This window comes from Merops nubicus, unplaced genomic scaffold, assembly GCF_000691845.1.
Source record: "Merops nubicus isolate BGI_N331 unplaced genomic scaffold, ASM69184v1 scaffold43627, whole genome shotgun sequence".
Taxonomy (NCBI): domain Eukaryota; kingdom Metazoa; phylum Chordata; class Aves; order Coraciiformes; family Meropidae; genus Merops; species Merops nubicus.
This window is the reverse complement of record NW_008623149.1, coordinates 26633-46048: the sequence shown is the minus strand read 5'-3', so window position 1 is coordinate 46048 and position 19416 is coordinate 26633. Positions and strand designations below refer to the sequence as shown.

The window sequence follows — 19416 nt, the reverse complement described above, 5'->3', positions numbered from 1 at the left end:
CCTGTGTAATTCCTAATATAAAAAGTAAATACTTGCTATATTTTTTAATTTTTTTGCACTTTTTTTCTCAGAAAAACCCAGCCCACCAGAAAAACTTGGAGTAACAAATGTCACAAAGGACAGTGTTTCCCTCTCATGGTTAAAACCAGAACATGATGGTGGAAGCAGAATTGTGAGCTACCTCATTGAAGCTCTTGAGAAAGGACAGCAAAAATGGGTTAAGTGTGCAGTTGTAAAGACAACTCATCATATTGTCCGTGGTCTTAAGGAGAACGTTGACTATTTCTTCAGAGTATCTGCAGAAAACCAAGCTGGCTTAAGTGATCCTAAGGAACTGCTGCTCCCTGTTACAGTTAAAGAACAATTAGGTATGCTTCCTGACATGAGACAAAAATGGATACACATTAAATTGGATTCATATTTTAAAAAGAGAGAACATTTTTAATGGTTTCAAAATGTTTTATTTTTCAGAATCTCCTGAAATTGACATGAAGGGCTTCCCCCGTAACACTGTGTATATTCGTGCAGGATCAAACCTCAAAGTTGAAATTCCAGTTTCTGGAAAACCAGTGCCAAAGGTGACATTGTCCAGAGATGGTGTTCCACTGAAACCTACCATGAGATTTCACACAGAAACCACTGCAGAAAGTCTCATCATTAACCTTAAAGAAAGCGTGGCTGCTGATGCTGGCAGATATGACATTACTGCTGCCAACTCAAGTGGCACCACAAAATCATATGTTAATATTGTTGTGCTGGATAGACCAGGTCCTCCCGTTGGTCCTGTTGCCCTTAGCGATATTACTGAAGAAAGTGTAACACTCAAATGGCAGCCACCAGCTTATGATGGTGGAAGTCAAGTTACCAACTATATTGTACTGAAAAGAGAAACAAGTACTGCTGCTTGGTCTGAAGTGTCTGCAACTGTTGCTAGAACTGTTATTAAGGTTACAAAACTCACAAGGGGAGAAGAATACCAATTCCGCATCAAGGCTGAGAACCGCTTTGGCATCAGCGATCACATAGACTCACAGTGTGTGGTTGTCAAGCTTCCTTACAGTGAGTACTATGCTTCTCATGCTATAGGTTGATGTCTTATGCTCTGATGTTGAAAAATACAATTTTGTTAATAAATAATCAATGCTTCTGTTATTATCAGCTACCCCTGGCCCTCCTTCCACACCATGGGTCATGAATGTCACCCGAGAGAGCGTTACTGTTGGATGGCATGAACCAGTCAGTAATGGTGGTAGTGCAGTCATTGGATACCACCTGGAAATGAAAGACAGGAACAGCATATTATGGCAAAAGGCTAACAAGACCCTCATTCGCACAACTCACTTCAAAGTCACCAACATCAGTGCCGGCCTTATCTATGAATTTAAAGTTTATGCAGAAAATGCAGCTGGCATTGGAAAAGCGAGTCATCCTTCTGATCCAGTCCTTGCAATTGATGCTTGTGGTATGTATTCCTTAGAAAATACAGAAGCCAAATAATTTAAGTAGTGCTTTGGGTTTGGGGTTTTCTTCCCCCTGTAATAAACTGTCATGTACAGTAAGGCAATATCCAAAACAGCTGTAATAATTAGCAATATTCTTATTGTTTCCTATTGCAGAACCACCAAGAAATGTTCGAGTCTCAGATATTTCCAAGACTGCTATCACTCTGTCATGGAAGAAGCCAGCATTTGATGGTGGTAGCAAGATCACTGGATACATCGTAGAAAAACGTGATCTTCCTGATGGCAGATGGACAAAAGCTAGCTTCACCAATGTTATTGAGACTCAGTTCACAGTATCTGGTCTGACGCAGAATTCCCGGTATGAATTCCGGGTCTTTGCTAAAAATGCCGTTGGTTCCATTAGTAATCCCTCAGATGTTGTGGGTCCTATCACATGTGTTGATACATATGGTAAGTGTTTTGCAATGATATAGCAGTACCATTTTGTGGTAATAGAAGGCTTAAAGACAGTGCTGTTTTGTAGACCCATAGTCTTTTAAACATGGAAGGTTAGTTTATAGTGATTGATTCAATGAGCTTTAATGACTGTGAGTTATTTGGGTTTGATTGTAACAAACATCTTTGGCTGTATGTGCATTTTTTAAGTCTTGTCCTGTCTTTATTCTTTGAGCAACAGAAGAGTCTGCCAATACTCCATAACCAAAGTGGTTATACTTATGCGTTCAGTATTTCCGGGGGCCTATATGAAAGATGGGGACAGACGTTTTAGCAGGCAGAACAAGGGGTGATGGTTTTAAACTGAAAGAAGGGAGATTTAGACTAGAGAGAAGGAAGAAGTACTTTTCACTGAGGGTGGTGAGACCCTGGCCCAGGTTGCCCTGAGAGGTGGTCGATGCCCCATCCCTGGAAATATTCAAGATCAGAATATTCAGATATTTGGGGCTCTGAGCAACCTGCTCTAGTTGCAGATGTCCCTGCTCAGTGCAGGGAGCTTGGACTAGATGACTTTGAAATGTCCCTTCCAATCCAAACAAGTCTATTATTCTGTGTGATTGCCTTTTCTTGGTAGGATTAGTTCTAACTTGTCCTAGGGTTATGATTTGTTATACACACTATCTACTACTACTTTGATCTCTATTTATAAAATGCCTGTAACTGTTAGCTTAAAAAAAGTACTGGGTTGTTTGTTTGTTTGTTTGTTTTATTAAATACAAATCTAAAATAAGTAAGTGATTAACTTTTTCTTAAACCTTTTATTTCCTTAAGGTGCACCTGAAATTGATGTGCCACCAGAATACACAGAAGTGGTGAAGTATAAAGCAGGAACTTCTGTTAAGCTAAAACTAGGCATTTCAGGCAAGCCTATACCCACAATTGAATGGTTCAAAAATGGCAACGAGGTCCAAACCACTGCACAAGTGTCCACTGAAAACACAACAGAATTTGCTTCTATACTCATCAAGGATGCAACTCGACTCAACAGTGGCACATATGAATTAAAATTGAAGAATGCCATGGGTTCAGCATCAGCCCATGTTAGAGTACAGATACTTGGTATGTCTTGAATATATTGTATTGTACTATCAAACAATAATTCAACAATAAATACTTAACATCTTCTTTCTTCTGCCTTTCACAGACAAGCCAGGACCCCCAGGTGGACCAATACAGTTTAAGACGGTTACTGCTGAGAAGATTACAATAGTGTGGGACCCACCAGCAGATGACGGTGGTGCACCTGTAACACACTATGTTGTTGAAAAGCGCGAGACAAGTCGGGTTGTATGGTCTTTAATATCAGAAAAACTAGAGGGATGCATCGTAACTACAACAAAACTCATCAAAGGAAATGAATATGTGTTCCGTGTCCGTGGTGTGAACAAGTTTGGAGTTGGTGATTCACTGGAGTCTGAACCTGTTATAGCCAAAAATTCATTTGGTAAGAAACATACAAAATAACTTATGCAACTGAATCATCTTGCGTGTTATTGGTAAATTGTACTGATCTGGTGACATGCATTTTTTTTATTCAGTTACACCTGGACCACCTAGTGTACCAGAAGTCACAATGATAACAAAGAATTCTATGACTGTTGTCTGGAATAGGCCCACTGTTGATGGAGGCAGTGAAATATCAGGGTATTTTCTTGAGAAGCGTGACAAGAAGAGTCTGAGTTGGTTCAAGGTTACTAAAGAAACCATTCGGGACACGAGACAGAAAGTAACAGGTCTGACTGAAAACAGCGAATATCATTTCCGAGTTTGTGCCGTCAATGCAGCTGGACAAGGTCCGTTCTCTGAAGCTTCTGACTTCTACAAAGCCGCAGATCCTATTGGTAAGACACAATGTGCAGTAGTTCTAATTGGTTAGAAATCAATGCACAATGAACACTTAGGATGGGATTCCATCAATGCAACTGAGGGCAGATTTTATTCCTCTTTATGATTAATTGTAAATATGGCTTCTGTTTTTTTGTTTTTGTTTTTTTCTCACCCCCATAAACTATCATTTACAGATAAGCCAGGCTCACCAACGAAGCTGAAAGTTGTGGATACAACTAAGACATCTGTCACGCTTGGCTGGATTAAACCTGCTTATGATGGAGGAAGTCCAATTACCAGCTACGTGGTGGAGAAAAGGGAAGGTGAAGAGCAAGAGTGGACTGTAGTCAGTACTAAGGGAGAAGTGAGAACAACTGAGTATGTTGTGTCCCACCTTCAGCCAAGTGTTAATTATTATTTCCGTGTGTCTGCCATAAATTGTGCTGGACAAGGAGAACCTATCGAGATGACAGAACCTGTTCAAGCTAAAGATATTCTTGGTACTGTACCTTTTGTGATTTATCATTTTTCTATGGTTTTGGGGTTTTATTTCAAAGCATTTCTTATTTTACATTCCAAGTATACATTATTAATTTTTACTTATCTCCACAGTGGCACCAGAGATTGATCTGGATGTTGCTCTCCGGACCTCTGTTGTTGCTAAAGCAGGTGAAGATGTGGAAATAATGATTCCATTCAAAGGAAGACCTCCTCCAACAGTGACATGGAGAAAGGGTGACAAGAATCTCGGGATGGATGAAAGATATATCATCCAGAACACAGAATCATCTACGCTACTTACTATTCCTCAGGTTACCCGGAATGATACAGGAAAATATGTTCTTACAATTGAAAATGGAGTTGGAGAAGCAAAATCATCATTTGTGAATGTAAAAGTACTTGATACACCATCTGCCTGCCAGAAGCTGCAGCTTAAGCATGTTTCTCGTGGCACAGTTACACTGGTATGGGAGCCACCCCTCATTAATGGTGGTTCTGAAATAACAAACTATGTTGTTGAAAAGAGAGATGCTACAAAGAGGGCCTGGTCAACCGTAACAAAAAATTGTCCAAATACCACCTTTAAACTAACTAACCTGTCAGAGAAGACTTCATTCTTCTTCCGTGTTCTTGCTGAAAATGAAATTGGACTGGGTGAACCTTGTGAGACACCTGAACCAGTGAAAGCTGCGGACATACCTGGACCTGTAAAAGATCTAGCCATGAAAGATGCCACAAAGACTTCTGTTAAATTGCACTGGAGCAAACCTGACTATGATGGTGGTAGCATTATATCGGACTACGTTATTGAAAAGAAACTGGAAGGAGACAAAGAATGGACATATGCAGGCACAAGCAAGAGCTGTGAATTTGAAGTTGAAAAACTTAAAGAGCTTTCTGTCATGCACTTCAGAGTCTTTGCTAAAAATGAAAAAGGCATGAGTGACGGTGTTACTGTTGGACCTATTACAGTGAAAGAATACGTAATAACACCTGAAGCTGACCTTTCTGATATTCCTGGAGGCCAAATTTCAGTAAGAATTGGACATAACCTGCACATTGAATTGCCTTATAAAGGAAAACCTAAGCCATCAATGAGCTGGCTCAAGGACAACCTCCCTCTTAAAGAAACTGAACATCTTCGTTTCAAGAAAACTGAAAACAAGATAAGCTTAAGCATCAAGAATGTGAAAAAGGAGCATGGTGGCAAATACACTTTAATTCTTGATAATGTAGTCTGCAGAAAAACATTCACAATCAGTGTCATCACTCTTGGCCCTCCAGCTAAGCCAAAAGGACCTCTAAGACCAGATGAAATCAAAGCAGATAGTGTAGTTTTATCATGGGAAGCTCCTGAGGATGATGGGGGAGGAGAAATTACTGGCTACAGTATTGAGAAGAGAGAAACTTCACAAATGAACTGGAAGCTGGTGTGTTCAAGTGCTGCAAGGACAACTTTCAAAGTACCAAACCTTGTTAAAGACACCGAATATCAGTTTAGAGTTCGAGCAGAAAACAGATATGGAGTAAGCCCCCCTCTTGTCTCAGCAGATATTGTGGCGAAGCATCAGTTTAGACCACCAGGTGCCCCAGGCAAGCCTGTTGTATACAACATAACTGCTGATGGAATGACCATATCCTGGGATGCTCCTGTTTATGATGGTGGTTCAGAGATTATTGGATACCACGTTGAAAAGAAGGAAAGAAACAGCATTTTGTGGCAGAAGGTTAATGTGGCATTAATATCTGGCAGAGAATATAGGATTACTGGACTGCTTGAGGGCCTGGATTACCAGTTCCAAGTGTACGCTGAAAACACTGCAGGTCTAAGCCGAGCTAGCGAGCCAAGCAAATTTACTTTGGCAGTCTCTCCAGTGGGTGAGTGAATGATCAATCACACATCCAAGAAAATTCTCATCTTGTAGACTATGGTAAGCAGTAATAAAAATAAATTGTAATTATTTTCCTTTCAGATCCACCTGGTACTCCTGATTACATTGATGTTACCAGGGAAACAGTCACCCTTAAATGGAACCCCCCACTGCGTGATGGAGGCAGTAAGATTGTGGCTTACAGCATTGAGAAACGGCAAGGAAGTGAAGACCGTTGGCTCAGATGTAACTTTACTGATGTCAGTGAATGCCAATATACAGTTACAGGACTCAGTTCAGGCGACCGATATGAATTCAGAGTGCTTGCAAGAAACGCTGTTGGTACAATCAGCCCACCTTCACAGTCTTCAGGCTATATCATGACCAGAGATGAAAACAGTAAGAATTATCTCTTAATATGCTTCTATTTGGGTCCTGAAGCCAGCTAGAGCTTCTGCCTGTACTGATGGTAAATAGGAGGCCAAGGGGCAAAGAAAGTGTGACTGAGGTCCTTCCAGTCAACTCAGAACATTTGTATTTGTACTTAAAGGTGGCAGGGTTTAAATTACTGACCCAAACCTAGCAGACATACATAATAAGTTGCTGAAAGGCATGGGCACTCTACATTTGTGTTGGATAAGCAGCTGCAGCAAAGTTGGAAGGAAATTGTAAATTGTAATGTCCTGATGCACTGAATAATTCAGAAATTGAAGTGTGCATCAGGTAGCCTGGGAAACTGTAACAGCATATATCAACAGTGTCTTTCACCTATTGTTAATACGGTGCACTATGTGCTTACAGGAAAAACGAGTTTATATTCATATAACAGCCATTTTTTAGAGAATGCCATTCTCTAAGTGAAAGAATCCCATATATATCAATGTTTTATAACTAGAACCTTAAAAAGAGTATCAGGAAAAGTACCTATCTATATGGAAAACTAATTATACTTTCCTCTTTTAGTTGCTCCAACGATTGAATTTGGCCCTGAGCACTTTGAAGGCCTTACAGTTAAAGCTGGAGAAAGCATTAGACTTAAAGCTCTAATCAAAGGACGTCCAGTACCTAAAGTGACATGGTTTAAGGATGGTAAGGAGATTGACAAATTAATGAATATAGAAATAACTACAGCTATTGGATATAGTACAATCTTCATTAGAGATGCTACCCGGGATCATCGTGGAGTGTACACAGTGGAAGCCAAAAATGCATCAGGCACTAAACGAGAAGATATTACCTTCAGAGTACAAGGTACTGCACCCAACACTTTCAGCATGTTCTTTTAAAATATTTTAAGTATCAACAAATTATAATTCTGAATCTTTAAAATTGCAGACGCACCAGGAAAAGTTGGTGGACCAATACGATTCACAAACATTACTGGAGAAAAAGTCACATTATGGTGGGAGCCTCCAGCTAATGACGGTTGTGCTTCTATTTCCCACTACATAATTGAAAAACGTGAAACCAGCAGGATTGCTTGGGCATTAGTTGAAGATAAATGTGAAGCTTGCAGCTACACGGCACTTAAACTAATTAAGGGCAATGAGTACCAGTTCCGTGTCTCTGCAGTGAACAAATTTGGAGTTAGCAAACCATTGGAGTCTGATCCAGTTACCGCACAAATACCTTACAGTAAGTTTCCACCTCATTCTGTAGAAATAACTGTGGAGTAACCATCCTCTCTTTCTAATGACTTTTTTCTTTTTTTAGCTCTCCCTGATGCACCAGGGACTCCAGAGCCTACGAATGTAACAGGAGACAGTATCACACTTACATGGGCAAGACCAAAATCAGATGGTGGAAGCGACATAAATGAGTATATTCTAGAAAGGAGAGAAAAGAAGAGCATGCGCTGGGTTAAAGTATTCAGTAAGAGGCCCATTACTGAGAACAGATACAGAGTAACTGGCCTTATTGAAGGCAACGAGTATGAATTCCATGTCATGGCTGAAAATGCTGCAGGAGTTGGACCTCCAAGTGATGTTTCAAAGCTAATTAAATGTAGAGAACCAGTCAGCCCACCAAGCGCTCCTAATGTTGTCAAGGTAACTGATACATCAAAGACAAGTGTAAGCTTAGAGTGGACTAAGCCAGTTTTTGATGGAGGCATGGAAATAATTGGCTACATCATCGAGATGTGCAAAGCTGATCTTGAAGCATGGCAGAAAGTCAATGCAGAGACTGTTCTTGCTACTAAATATACCGTTGTTGATTTGGAGGCAGGAGAACACTATAAATTTAGAGTTAGTGCTGTCAACGGTGCTGGCAAAGGAGAGAGCTGTGAAGTTCCTGCTTCAGTCCAAACTGTGGACCGGCTTTCTGCCCCTGAAATTGATATTGATGCAAACTTCAAGCAGACTCATATTGTAAGAGCAGGTGCAAGCATTCGTCTGTTTATAGCCTTCTCTGGAAGACCAGTTCCTACTGCTGTGTGGTCCAAAGCAGATGCTAACCTTAGCTTGCGTGCTGATATTCAAACAACTGATTCATTCAGCACATTGACTGTGGAAGAATGCAACAGAAATGATGCTGGCAAGTATGTCTTTACTGTGGAAAACAACAGTGGAAGTAAGTCTATTACATTTACCGTTAAGGTTTTGGATACACCTGGTCCACCAGGTCCTATTACATTTAAAGATGTGACTCGCAGATCTATTACTTTAATGTGGGATGCTCCTGTTCTGGATGGAGGTTCACGTATCCATCACTACATTGTGGAAAAAAGGGAAGCAAGCCGTCGTAGCTGGCAAGTGGTGAGTTCAAAATGCACTCGACAAATCTTTAAGGTCACTGACCTGGCGGAAGGTGTGCCGTACTACTACCGAGTGTCAGCAGAAAATGAATATGGTGTAGGTGAACCCTGCGAATTAACAGAACCAGTTGTAGCCACAGAAGAACCTGCTCCACCTAAGAGGCTAGATATTGTTGATACAACTAAATCTTCTGTAGTTTTAGCTTGGCTTAAACCTGATCATGATGGTGGTAGCCGTCTTACTGGATACCTTCTTGAAATGAAACAAAAAGGATCTGACACTTGGATTGAAGCTGGACAAACTAAGCAACTTACTTTCACTGTTGAAGGCCTTGTGGAGAACACTGAATATGAGTTCCGGGTCAAGGCAAAGAATGATGCTGGCTACAGTGAGCCGAGAGAAGCTTTTTCTTCTGTTATTATTAAGGAGCCACAGATTGAACCTACAGCAGATCTCAGTGAAATAAGCAGACAACTCATAACATGCAAGGCTGGAGGCACCTTTACTATCGATATACCAATCAGTGGGCGTCCAGCTCCAAAAGTGACATGGAAACTTGAGGAGATGAGGCTGAAGGAAACTGAGAGAGTGACCATCAAGACAACAAAAGATAGAACTACACTTACTGTAAAGGACAGTATGAGAGGTGACTCTGGTAAATACTACCTCACACTTGAAAACACTGCTGGTGTGAAAACATTTACTGTCACAGTGGTAGTCATAGGAAGACCAGGGCCTGTCACTGGCCCAATTGAAATATCATCTGTCTCTGCTGAATCCTGTGTGTTGACCTGGAAAGAACCTGAAGATGACGGTGGCAGTGACATTACAAACTACATTGTAGAGAAACGTGAATCTGGCACAACAGCATGGCAGCTAGTAAATTCCAGTGTGAAGCGTACACAGATCAAAGTCACTCATCTCACAAAATACCAGGAGTACAGTTTCCGAGTAAGCTCAGAAAACAGATTTGGTGTGAGCAAACCCCTTGAGTCAAAAACAATAGTTGCTGAGCATCCATTTGGTAAGTGAAACAATTTTAAAAATTTGTTTGTGGTTTTTTTTTGGGTTTTTGTTTTTTTGTTTGTTTGTTTGTTTTCTACAGATAAGGTGCTTGTAATAACTATTATTTTTCTCCCCATATTTCTTGTCTTTAGTCCCACCAAGCCCACCTTCAAGGCCAGAAGTCTATTCTGTGTCTGCAACTGCCATGGCCATCCGCTGGGAGGAACCCTATCATGATGGTGGCAGCAAAGTCATTGGATATTGGGTTGAAAAGAAGGAGCGCAACACCATCCTTTGGGTGAAGGAGAACAAAGTACCATGCTGTGAATGCAATTACAAAGTCACAGGCTTGGTGGAAGGCCTAGAATATCAATTCAGAACCTATGCTCTAAATGCTGCAGGTGTTAGCAAAGCTAGTGAAGCTTCCAGACCTGTAGTGGCTCAAAATCCCGTTGGTAAGTATTACTTTTAGAGTTATGTTGTTATTTAACCTAAAATAGAATTGCATTTTTCATTTTTCTGTTTTATTCCTCCAGATCCACCAGGAAGACCAGAAGTAACAGATGTCACCAGATCTACAGTGTCACTGAGCTGGTCACCACCCCTTTATGATGGTGGAAGCAAAATTATCGGATATATTATAGAGCGCAAACCATATAGTGAATCTGGTGATGGACGCTGGCTGAAATGCAATTATACCATTGTCTCAGAAAACTATTTTACTGTGACAGCTCTTGGTGAAGATGAAGCATACGAATTCCGTGTACTAGCAAAGAACGCTGCTGGTGTGATTAGCAAAGGATCTGAATCAACTGGTGCTGTCATTTGCAAAGATGAATACTGTAAGTGTTCACTTGGAACATTTAAAAACATGATGTTCTAATTTTAGTATTGTCATGTAATTTGTTTCTAATCTCTTTTTCACTTACAACAGCACCACCAAAGGCTGAACTTGATGCCAGGCTGCAGGGAGAAGTTGTGACCATCAGGGCTGGATCGGATCTTGTTCTTGACGCAGCCGTTGGTGGGAAACCAGAACCAAAGGTCTTCTGGTCCAAAGGTGACAGGGAATTGGAGCTTTGTGAAAAGATATCTCTGCAATACACCAGCAAACGAGCCATTGCAATTATCAAGTTCTGTGACAGAAGTGATAGTGGAAAATATACTTTAACAGTTAAAAATGCCAGTGGGATGAAACAAACCTCTGTTCTTGTCAAAGTGCTTGGTATGTATCCCATGATTAATATTCATGCTTAGTTTACTAAAATCCCCAGATTCTTTTAAAGAAGAGTGAGACACTTTTCATTAGCTGCTAATAACAATACTTTTCATCTCTACCCAGATTCACCAGGTCCATGTGCAGGCAAAATCACAGTTAGCAGAGTAACAGAAGAAAAATGTACTCTGGCGTGGAACATTCCTGAGGAAGATGGAGGTGCACAAATCACTCACTATATCGTAGAAAGGCGTGAAACCAGCAGACTTCACTGGGTTATTGTTGAGGCTGAGTGCCAGACCTTATCACATGTGGTAACAAAACTTATTAAAAATAATGAATACATCTTCCGTGTGAGAGCTGTCAACAAATATGGACCAGGTATTCCACTTGAATCAGAACCTGTGATTGCCAGGAATGCTTTCAGTGAGTGTTTATTACCTTCCATTCTACATCAGAATTTGTCGAATATTTCTCACAGATAAACAATTTGTTAAATAATATTTTTTTCACCTCTTCATGAAAACAGCTATCCCATCACAGCCTGGTGCTCCTGAAGAAGTGAGTGTCGGCAAGGAACATGTAATTATTCAGTGGACGAAACCAGAATCAGATGGTGGCAGTGAGATTAAGGACTATCTTGTGGACAAACGTGAAAGGAAAAGTCTGCGCTGGACACGCGTGAACAGAGATTACACTGTTTATGATACCAGACTGAAAGTCACTGGTCTCATGGAAGGCAGCCAGTACCAGTTCCGTGTCACTGCAGTGAATGCTGCTGGGAACAGTGAGCCTAGTGAAGCCTCACAATACATGTTATGTAAAGAACCATCATGTAAGTTACCGCATCTAAAACATGTTTTAATATTTACTACTAATAATGGAGCATAAATACATGTTGACACTTTGACTAAGATAGTGAAGTAACTAGTATTAGAATAAACTTGAAAGTAGTTACAGTTAATTTTAAGTGCACTTCCTGGCATTAGCTGTTTAGAAATTTTTTCCAACTGTAAAATGTTTCCTGCAATGTGAAATGCATTTTCTTCTTTTCCAAAGATACTCCTGCACCACCTTCAGCTCCAAGAGTTGTGGATACTACTAAGCATAGCATAAGTTTAGCGTGGTCAAAGCCCACATATGATGGTGGTGCTGACATCTTAGGCTACGTTCTTGAAATGAAAGAAGAAGGCACTGAACAGTGGTACCGACCACATACAACTGCCATTCTGAGGAACACCGAGTTCACTGTAACTGGTCTCAAAACAAGCCAGAAATACCAATTCAGAGTTGCTGCTACAAATGTGAATGGTATGAGTGAATTTAGTGAATCATCAGCAGAAATAGAACCTGTGGAAAGAATAGGTAATTTGAAAACAATGTCTATTTTAAGAAATATTCTCCTTTAGAACTACTAAAAGATTAATTAATCTCATGTTTCTCACACCCTTCACCAGAAATACCTGAGCTTGAGCTTGCTGATGATCTGAAGAAGACAGTTACAGTCAGAGCTGGTGGTTCCCTGCGCCTCATGGTCTCTGTGTCTGGCAGACCTGCTCCCGTAATCACATGGAGCAAGCAGGGTGTTGACCTTGTAAGTCGAGCTATTATTGATACTACAGACAGCTACACTCTGCTTGTTGTGGATAAAGTTAATCGGTATGATGCTGGAAAATACGTCATTGAGGCTGAAAATCAATCAGGAAAAAAATCTGCAACTATTTCTGTAAAGGTCTATGGTAAGTACTGCTGCAGTTCTATACGGGCATTATGTCACCCATAGTGCACGTTGCTCAGGAATCAGACATTCAATTCCAAAGGAAGTCTGCAGTTTAAATAACATGAGAGTGTTGGGGAAGTCAGAGAAACAATCCAATCTGAAGGAAAATACATAGTTTCTAAAGCTGTGCTAGTTTATAAATCAAACCCCAGTGTTGTGGGCTTTTTTTTTTTATGCAGAAGCAGTCATTGACTCTACTAGGAAAGGATCTAAAGGAAATTTTTTTTTTCTTTCCATTTTAGATACACCTGGTCCACCAGCTGCAGTGAGAATTAAGGAAGTATCAAAAGATTCTGTGACACTTACTTGGGACATTCCAACCATTGACGGTGGGGCCCCAGTCAACAACTATATAATTGAGAAACGTGAAGCCTCCATGAGAGCTTACAAGACTGTCACTACCAAATGTAGCAAGACATTTTATAGAGTTACTGGACTTCTAGAAGGAGCCTTGTATTATTTCAGAGTACTACCAGAAAATATTTACGGCATTGGTGAAGCTTGTGAAACATCTGATGCAACACTAGTATCCGATGTCCCCATGGTACCACAAAAACTTGAAGTGATTGACACTACTAAATCAACTGTTACTCTTGCATGGGAGAAACCACCACATGACGGTGGTAGCAGATTGACTGGCTACGTTATTGAGGCCAGCAAAGCTGGAACAGAAAGATGGTTGAAAGTAGTGACACTGAAGCCTACAGTCTATGAGCACACAATTATCTCTCTAAATGAAGGTGAACAGTACTTGTTCCGGGTCAGAGCACAGAATCAGAAAGGCGTCTCAGAACCACGAGAGATTGTCACAGCAGTGACAGTAAAAGACCAAAAAGGTAGGTATCTTCTGTCAAAATAACAGGGTAAAGTTTACACCAAAAGAATGTGATATTTGTAAAATGGATATTTAAAATACCAATTATTTGCTCTTCCTAGTTTTACCAAGAATTGACTTTGCTGGAATACCTCAGAAGACAATTCATGTACCTGCTGGTAAGCCCATTGAGTTAGCTATTCCGATTGAAGGACGACCACCTCCAGCTGCATCTTGGTTCTTTGCTGGTTCTAAACTAAAAGAATCAGAACGCATCAAAATGGAGACTACTGCCAAAATGGCTAAAATAACTGTGCGTGAGACCACCATACATGACACTGGAGAGTATACACTTGAACTGAAGAACACAACTGGAACAGTTGCTGATACAATAAAGGTTATAATCCTTGGTAAGGATTTAAGAAAAAAGTTCTCAATGGTCTTTGTTCACATGAACTTTTGTTACATTGGCAATATGATTCCTTTTCTCTACCTTTTTTTTATCTTTTAATTTTCTTTTTTTTTCCAGACAAACCTGGACCACCTGTTGGACCTATCCGAATTGACGAAATTGATTCACATTATGTAACCATCTCCTGGGAGCCACCTGAGCTGGATGGTGGAGCTACCCTTAGCGGGTATGTGGTAGAACAGCGTGATGCTCACCGTCCTGGATGGCTGCCAGTTTCCGAGTCAGTAACCAGGACAACATTTAAGTTCACCAGACTTGTTGAAGGTGCAGAATACGTGTTCCGTGTAGCTGCTACAAACCGCTTTGGAATCGGATCTTACCTTCAATCTGAAATCATAGAATGCAAGAGCCGAATCCGTAAGTCTGAATTTTTGCTTATTCTCTGCCTTAAAAATAAATGTTTAAATAGGTTTATACATCCACACATAAATAAGAGTTTTTCTAGATGTTACTACTTCCTTTTGCCAGATAAAATGGTACATTATGATGCACAGTAGTCTTCTTGTATTTCTGGGTGAAAACACCATCTCTAAATCTATATAGGCATATTTAGTTGCACTGCACTAGAATCCTACTTGGATTTTTTTCCTCAGGTATACCATTAGCCTTGAAAAATTGCTTTACTCCATTACAAACACAGGAGTATTTACTGACTTAGTTTGCAAAGTACTTTGGTATCTACTGACAGAGTTTGATAGGACACTGATATTACATTTTCATTCACAATACATTACATATTACTAAAGTGTAGAATCATTGGGCACTTTCTTCACTAATTCTTTGATATGTTTTCACAGGTATTCCTGGTCCTCCTGGCACTCCAGAAGTGTTTGATATCTCCCGAGATGGCATGACATTAACTTGGCATCCTCCAGAAGATGATGGTGACTCACAGATTACTGGTTATATCGTGGAACGTAAAGAAGTGAGAGCAGATAGATGGATCCGTGTAAATAAAGTTCCGGTCACTATGACTCGTTACCGTTCCACTGGGATGGTTGAAGGGTTAGAATATGAACACCGAGTCACAGCAATCAATGCCAGAGGCACCGGGAAGCCCAGCCGTCCTTCTAAGTCTGTTGTCGCCAGAGATCCAATTGGTAAATAATTTCCTACACAGATTAAGAACTTTGTAAGAGAAGAGAACGACACTAGTAAAATTTATACCTTTTTTCTAATTTGGAAATTTATCTAAGTGTATTAACAAATGAGATTCTGACTGGAGAAAACCATGAAAATCCTAGCAAAAATTATTTCATTCTAAGTTTTCTTGTATAAATCATATAGACTTAATACAGATTATATGTTGCAAGTTAGTATTTGTTACATCTTATAAATATTGATAAAAAAGATCCCATACTCCTATCTGCTCTTCTTTTCCAGCCCCTCCAGGTAAACCTCAGAATCCAAGAGTCACTGATACTACAAGAACATCTGTCTCCCTGGCTTGGAGTCCACCAGAAGATGAAGGAGGTTCTAAAGTTACTGGCTACTTAATTGAGATGCAGAAGGTTGATCAATTTGAATGGACCAAATGCAATACCACACCAACCAAGATTCGTGAATACACCTTGACACACCTCCCCCAGGGAGCAGAGTACAGATTCCGTGTACTAGCCTGTAATGCTGGTGGGCCAGGAGAACCTGCTGAAGTGCCAGGAACAGTCAAAATCACAGAAATGCTTGGTAAGACACTTCGAGTATTAATCCTCATTAAAAGTTGTCCTAAAAAAACTATTTGCCTAAAGCTGGTATGATATTTCCTATAAAAGAGACATAGCATGATCTGTTAATTTTGCTTACAGAATATCCTGACTATGAACTCGATGAAAAATACCAGGAAGGTCTCATGGTGAGACAAGGCGGAGTTATCAGGCTTACAATACCCATCAAGGGTAAGCCCATCCCAGTATGCAAATGGACAAAAGAAGGACACGACATCAGCAAGAGGGCCATGATTGCGACTTCTGACACTCACACAGAACTTGTGATCAAGGATGCAGAAAGAGAAGATTCAGGCACCTATGATTTGGCACTTGAAAACAAGTGTGGCAAAAAAGCTGTTTATATTAAAGTCAGAGTGATTGGCATTCCGAATCCACCAGAAGGGCCACTTGAGTATGACGATATCCAAGCTCGTTCTATAAGAGTAAGCTGGAGGCCACCTACAGATGATGGTGGTGCAGATATCCTAGGTTATGTTGTTGAAAGACGAGAAGTACCAAAGACTGCCTGGTACACAGTTGACTCTAGAGTGAAAGGGACATCACTAGTGGTGAAAGGGCTCAAAGAAAATGTAGAATATCACTTCCGTGTTTCTGCTGAAAACCATTTTGGTGTTAGCAAATCTCTCAAATCTGAAGAACCAGCCGTACCAAAGACACCTCTAAGTAAGTCCTCTTTTAGAGTTTTGTTGTTGCTTTTTTTTTTAATAATTTTATGGTTCTAAAAGTGCAACATTATATGCAAATGTTTTAATGCTATGTCACTATCATTACTATTATTTCTTTTATTGTAATTATTAACAGATCCTCCAGAGCCTCCAAACAACCCACCTGAAGTGCTTGATGTTACAAAGAGTTCTGTCAACTTGTCCTGGTCCAGACCTAAAGATGATGGTGGTTCTCGTGTAACTGGCTACTACATTGAACGTAAAGAGACATCTACAGAAAAATGGGTCCGGCATAACAAGACCCAGATCACCACTACAATGTACACAGTCACAGGACTTGTTCCAGATGCCGAATACCAATTCCGTATCATTGCTCAAAATGACATTGGTGAAAGTGAAGCAAGTCCAGCTTCTGAGCCAGTTGTATGCAAGGATCCATTTGGTAAGAAAATGTTTGCATTAACAGATATTCAGAAGGCCAACTTGGTTACATTTAGAGATGAATTTATTTTCTGTACCCATTCTAATTTTCAGACAAACCAAGCCAACCTGGAGAAATTGAGATCACTTCTATATCTAAGGACAGTATTACATTAGAGTGGGAACGACCTGAAAGTGATGGTGGCAAAGAGATCCTTGGCTATTGGGTTGAATATCGCCAGTCTGGAGAAAGCACCTGGAAAAAATGCAACAAGGAACGCATCAAGGACAGGCAGTTTACAGTAGGAGGTTTACTAGAGGCTACAGAATACGAGTTCCGTGTTTTTGCAGAAAATCAGACTGGCCTCAGCAGGCCTCGAAGGACTGCTATGGCAGTGAAAACTAAATTAACATGTAAGCAAAAATGTCTTGTTGTGATTTTTTGTAATACTGTGATTTGCTGCGTGTACCATGGTGCAGCACTTAACATGCTACCTATTTGTCTGGCACGTTATTTGCCAACATGACTGTCCTAAAGCACAGTCTTCGAAGTATTAGAGGCACAAATATGAATGAAAATTAATTTCCAGTAATATAGTAATAGAGGAAAATTTCATAGTAATCCTCCTAATTTCTTAATTTTCTTTGTCATAGCTGGAGAAGCACCTGCCATAAAGAAGGAAATGCAGGATGTTACAACTAAGCTGGGTGAAGCAGCACAGCTGACATGCCAGATTGTTGGGAGACCTTTGCCTGATATTAAATGGTACCGCTTCGGTAAAGAACTGGTGCAAAGCCGAAAATATAAAATGTCATCTGATGGGCGCAATCATACGCTGACAGTAATCACTGACGAACAGGAAGATGAAGGTCTCTACACTTGTATGGCTACCAATGATGTTGGAGAAATTGAAAGTAGTGGCAAGTTGTTATTGCAGGCTCCTCCTCAATTCCACCCTGGCTTCCCATTGAAAGAGAAATACTATGCAAGTGCAGGTGGCACCCTCCGCCTCCATGTTGTATATATTGGCCGACCAGTGCCAGCAATAACTTGGTTCCACAACAACAAACCATTGAGAGGATCAGAAACGGTTACTATTGAGAACACAGAGCAATATACTCATCTTGCTGTTAAGAATGTCCAGCACAAAACTCATGCCGGGAAATACAAAGTACAACTCAGTAACACATTTGGCACAGTTGACACTGTACTGAATGTGGAAATACAAGGTAATTAGTTTTATTTTCAGAATTATTGTGGATCTTCTCAAATATTTACTGGCAAAATAACTAAACATATCATGCTTTTTCTATTACAGATAAGCCAGACAAACCAGTAGGACCAATTGTTATAGAGTCTATCCTGAAGAATTCTGTGGTGATAAGCTGGAAACCACCAGAGGATGATGGAGGTGCCATGATAACAAATTACATCATAGAAAAACGTGAGGCCAAGGAAGGAGCAGAATGGCAACTTGTATCTTCAAGCATTTCAGGCACAACCTGTAGAATTGTTAACTTAACTGAAAATGCAGGCTATTATTTCCGTGTTTCTGCTCAGAACATGTATGGCATTAGTGAAGCACTGGAGGTTTCATCAGTTGTTGTTATGAAGCCTCCATTTGGTAAGCGGACATTAAAATACCAGTTTCTGAATGCCCCTGTAATTATTATGGCAATCTCACTTCAGTTTTTGAACTTTTTTCTTTTTTTCCACAGAAAAGCCAGGACAACCTGGACAGCCAGTAGCAAGTGCTGTCACAAAGGATTCTTGTGTTGTCTCATGGAAGCCACCTGCAAGTGATGGTGGTGCAAAGATTAGAACTTATTATCTTGAGAAGCGTGAGAAAAAACAAAACAAGTGGATTTCTGTAACAACTGATGAAATTCGTGAAACAGTCTATTCTGTGAAAGATCTTATTGAAGGTCTTGAATATGAGTTCCGTGTAAAATGTGAAAATCTTGGTGGTGAAAGTGAGTGGAGTGAGGTATCACAACCAGTCATTCCAAAATCCGATGTACCAATTAAAGCTCCACATTTCAAGGAAGAACTAAGGAATCTGAATGTGAAATTTCAAGCTAATGCCACATTTGTCTGCAAAGTCACCGGTCATCCTAAGCCAATTGTCAAGTGGTACAGACAAGGCAAAGAAATCATGCCAGATGGTGAAAAGATCAAGATACAGGAATTCAAGGGTGGATATCACCAGCTGATCATCACAAACGTAACAGATGATGATGCCACAGTATATCAAGTTAGAGCCACCAACCAAGGAGGTTCTGTGTCTGGCACTGCTTCTTTGGATGTTGAAGGTGAATGAAGGGTCTTGTTCCCTAACACAAATTCTTTTTAAGCTTTGAATATTTAGACTACTGGTGCTCTTCTCATGTGCTTTTGGTGATG

General features: G+C 40.3%; 1 protein-coding gene across 1 annotated transcript in view; it reads left to right on the top strand.

The window, feature by feature from the left end:
* Positions 1–19416, top strand: part of TTN (titin) — a gene marked incomplete at its 5' end in the record, with an annotated part of 110465 nt that overhangs the window by 82245 nt on the left and 8804 nt on the right. Inside the window, 31 exon segments of the mRNA XM_008944988.1 lie at positions 72–368; positions 472–1059; positions 1160–1462; positions 1617–1913; positions 2730–3017; positions 3103–3402; positions 3497–3799; positions 3980–4285; positions 4398–6164; positions 6260–6556; positions 7121–7408; positions 7493–7792; positions 7871–9937; positions 10071–10373; positions 10455–10760; positions 10853–11143; positions 11261–11560; positions 11664–11969; positions 12194–12499; positions 12592–12873; positions 13157–13750; positions 13851–14138; positions 14258–14557; positions 14998–15300; positions 15584–15886; positions 16006–16590; positions 16729–17034; positions 17127–17426; positions 17667–18242; positions 18332–18637; positions 18732–19325. Coding sequence (XP_008943236.1) covers positions 72–368; positions 472–1059; positions 1160–1462; positions 1617–1913; positions 2730–3017; positions 3103–3402; positions 3497–3799; positions 3980–4285; positions 4398–6164; positions 6260–6556; positions 7121–7408; positions 7493–7792; positions 7871–9937; positions 10071–10373; positions 10455–10760; positions 10853–11143; positions 11261–11560; positions 11664–11969; positions 12194–12499; positions 12592–12873; positions 13157–13750; positions 13851–14138; positions 14258–14557; positions 14998–15300; positions 15584–15886; positions 16006–16590; positions 16729–17034; positions 17127–17426; positions 17667–18242; positions 18332–18637; positions 18732–19325 — 13950 coding nt within the window.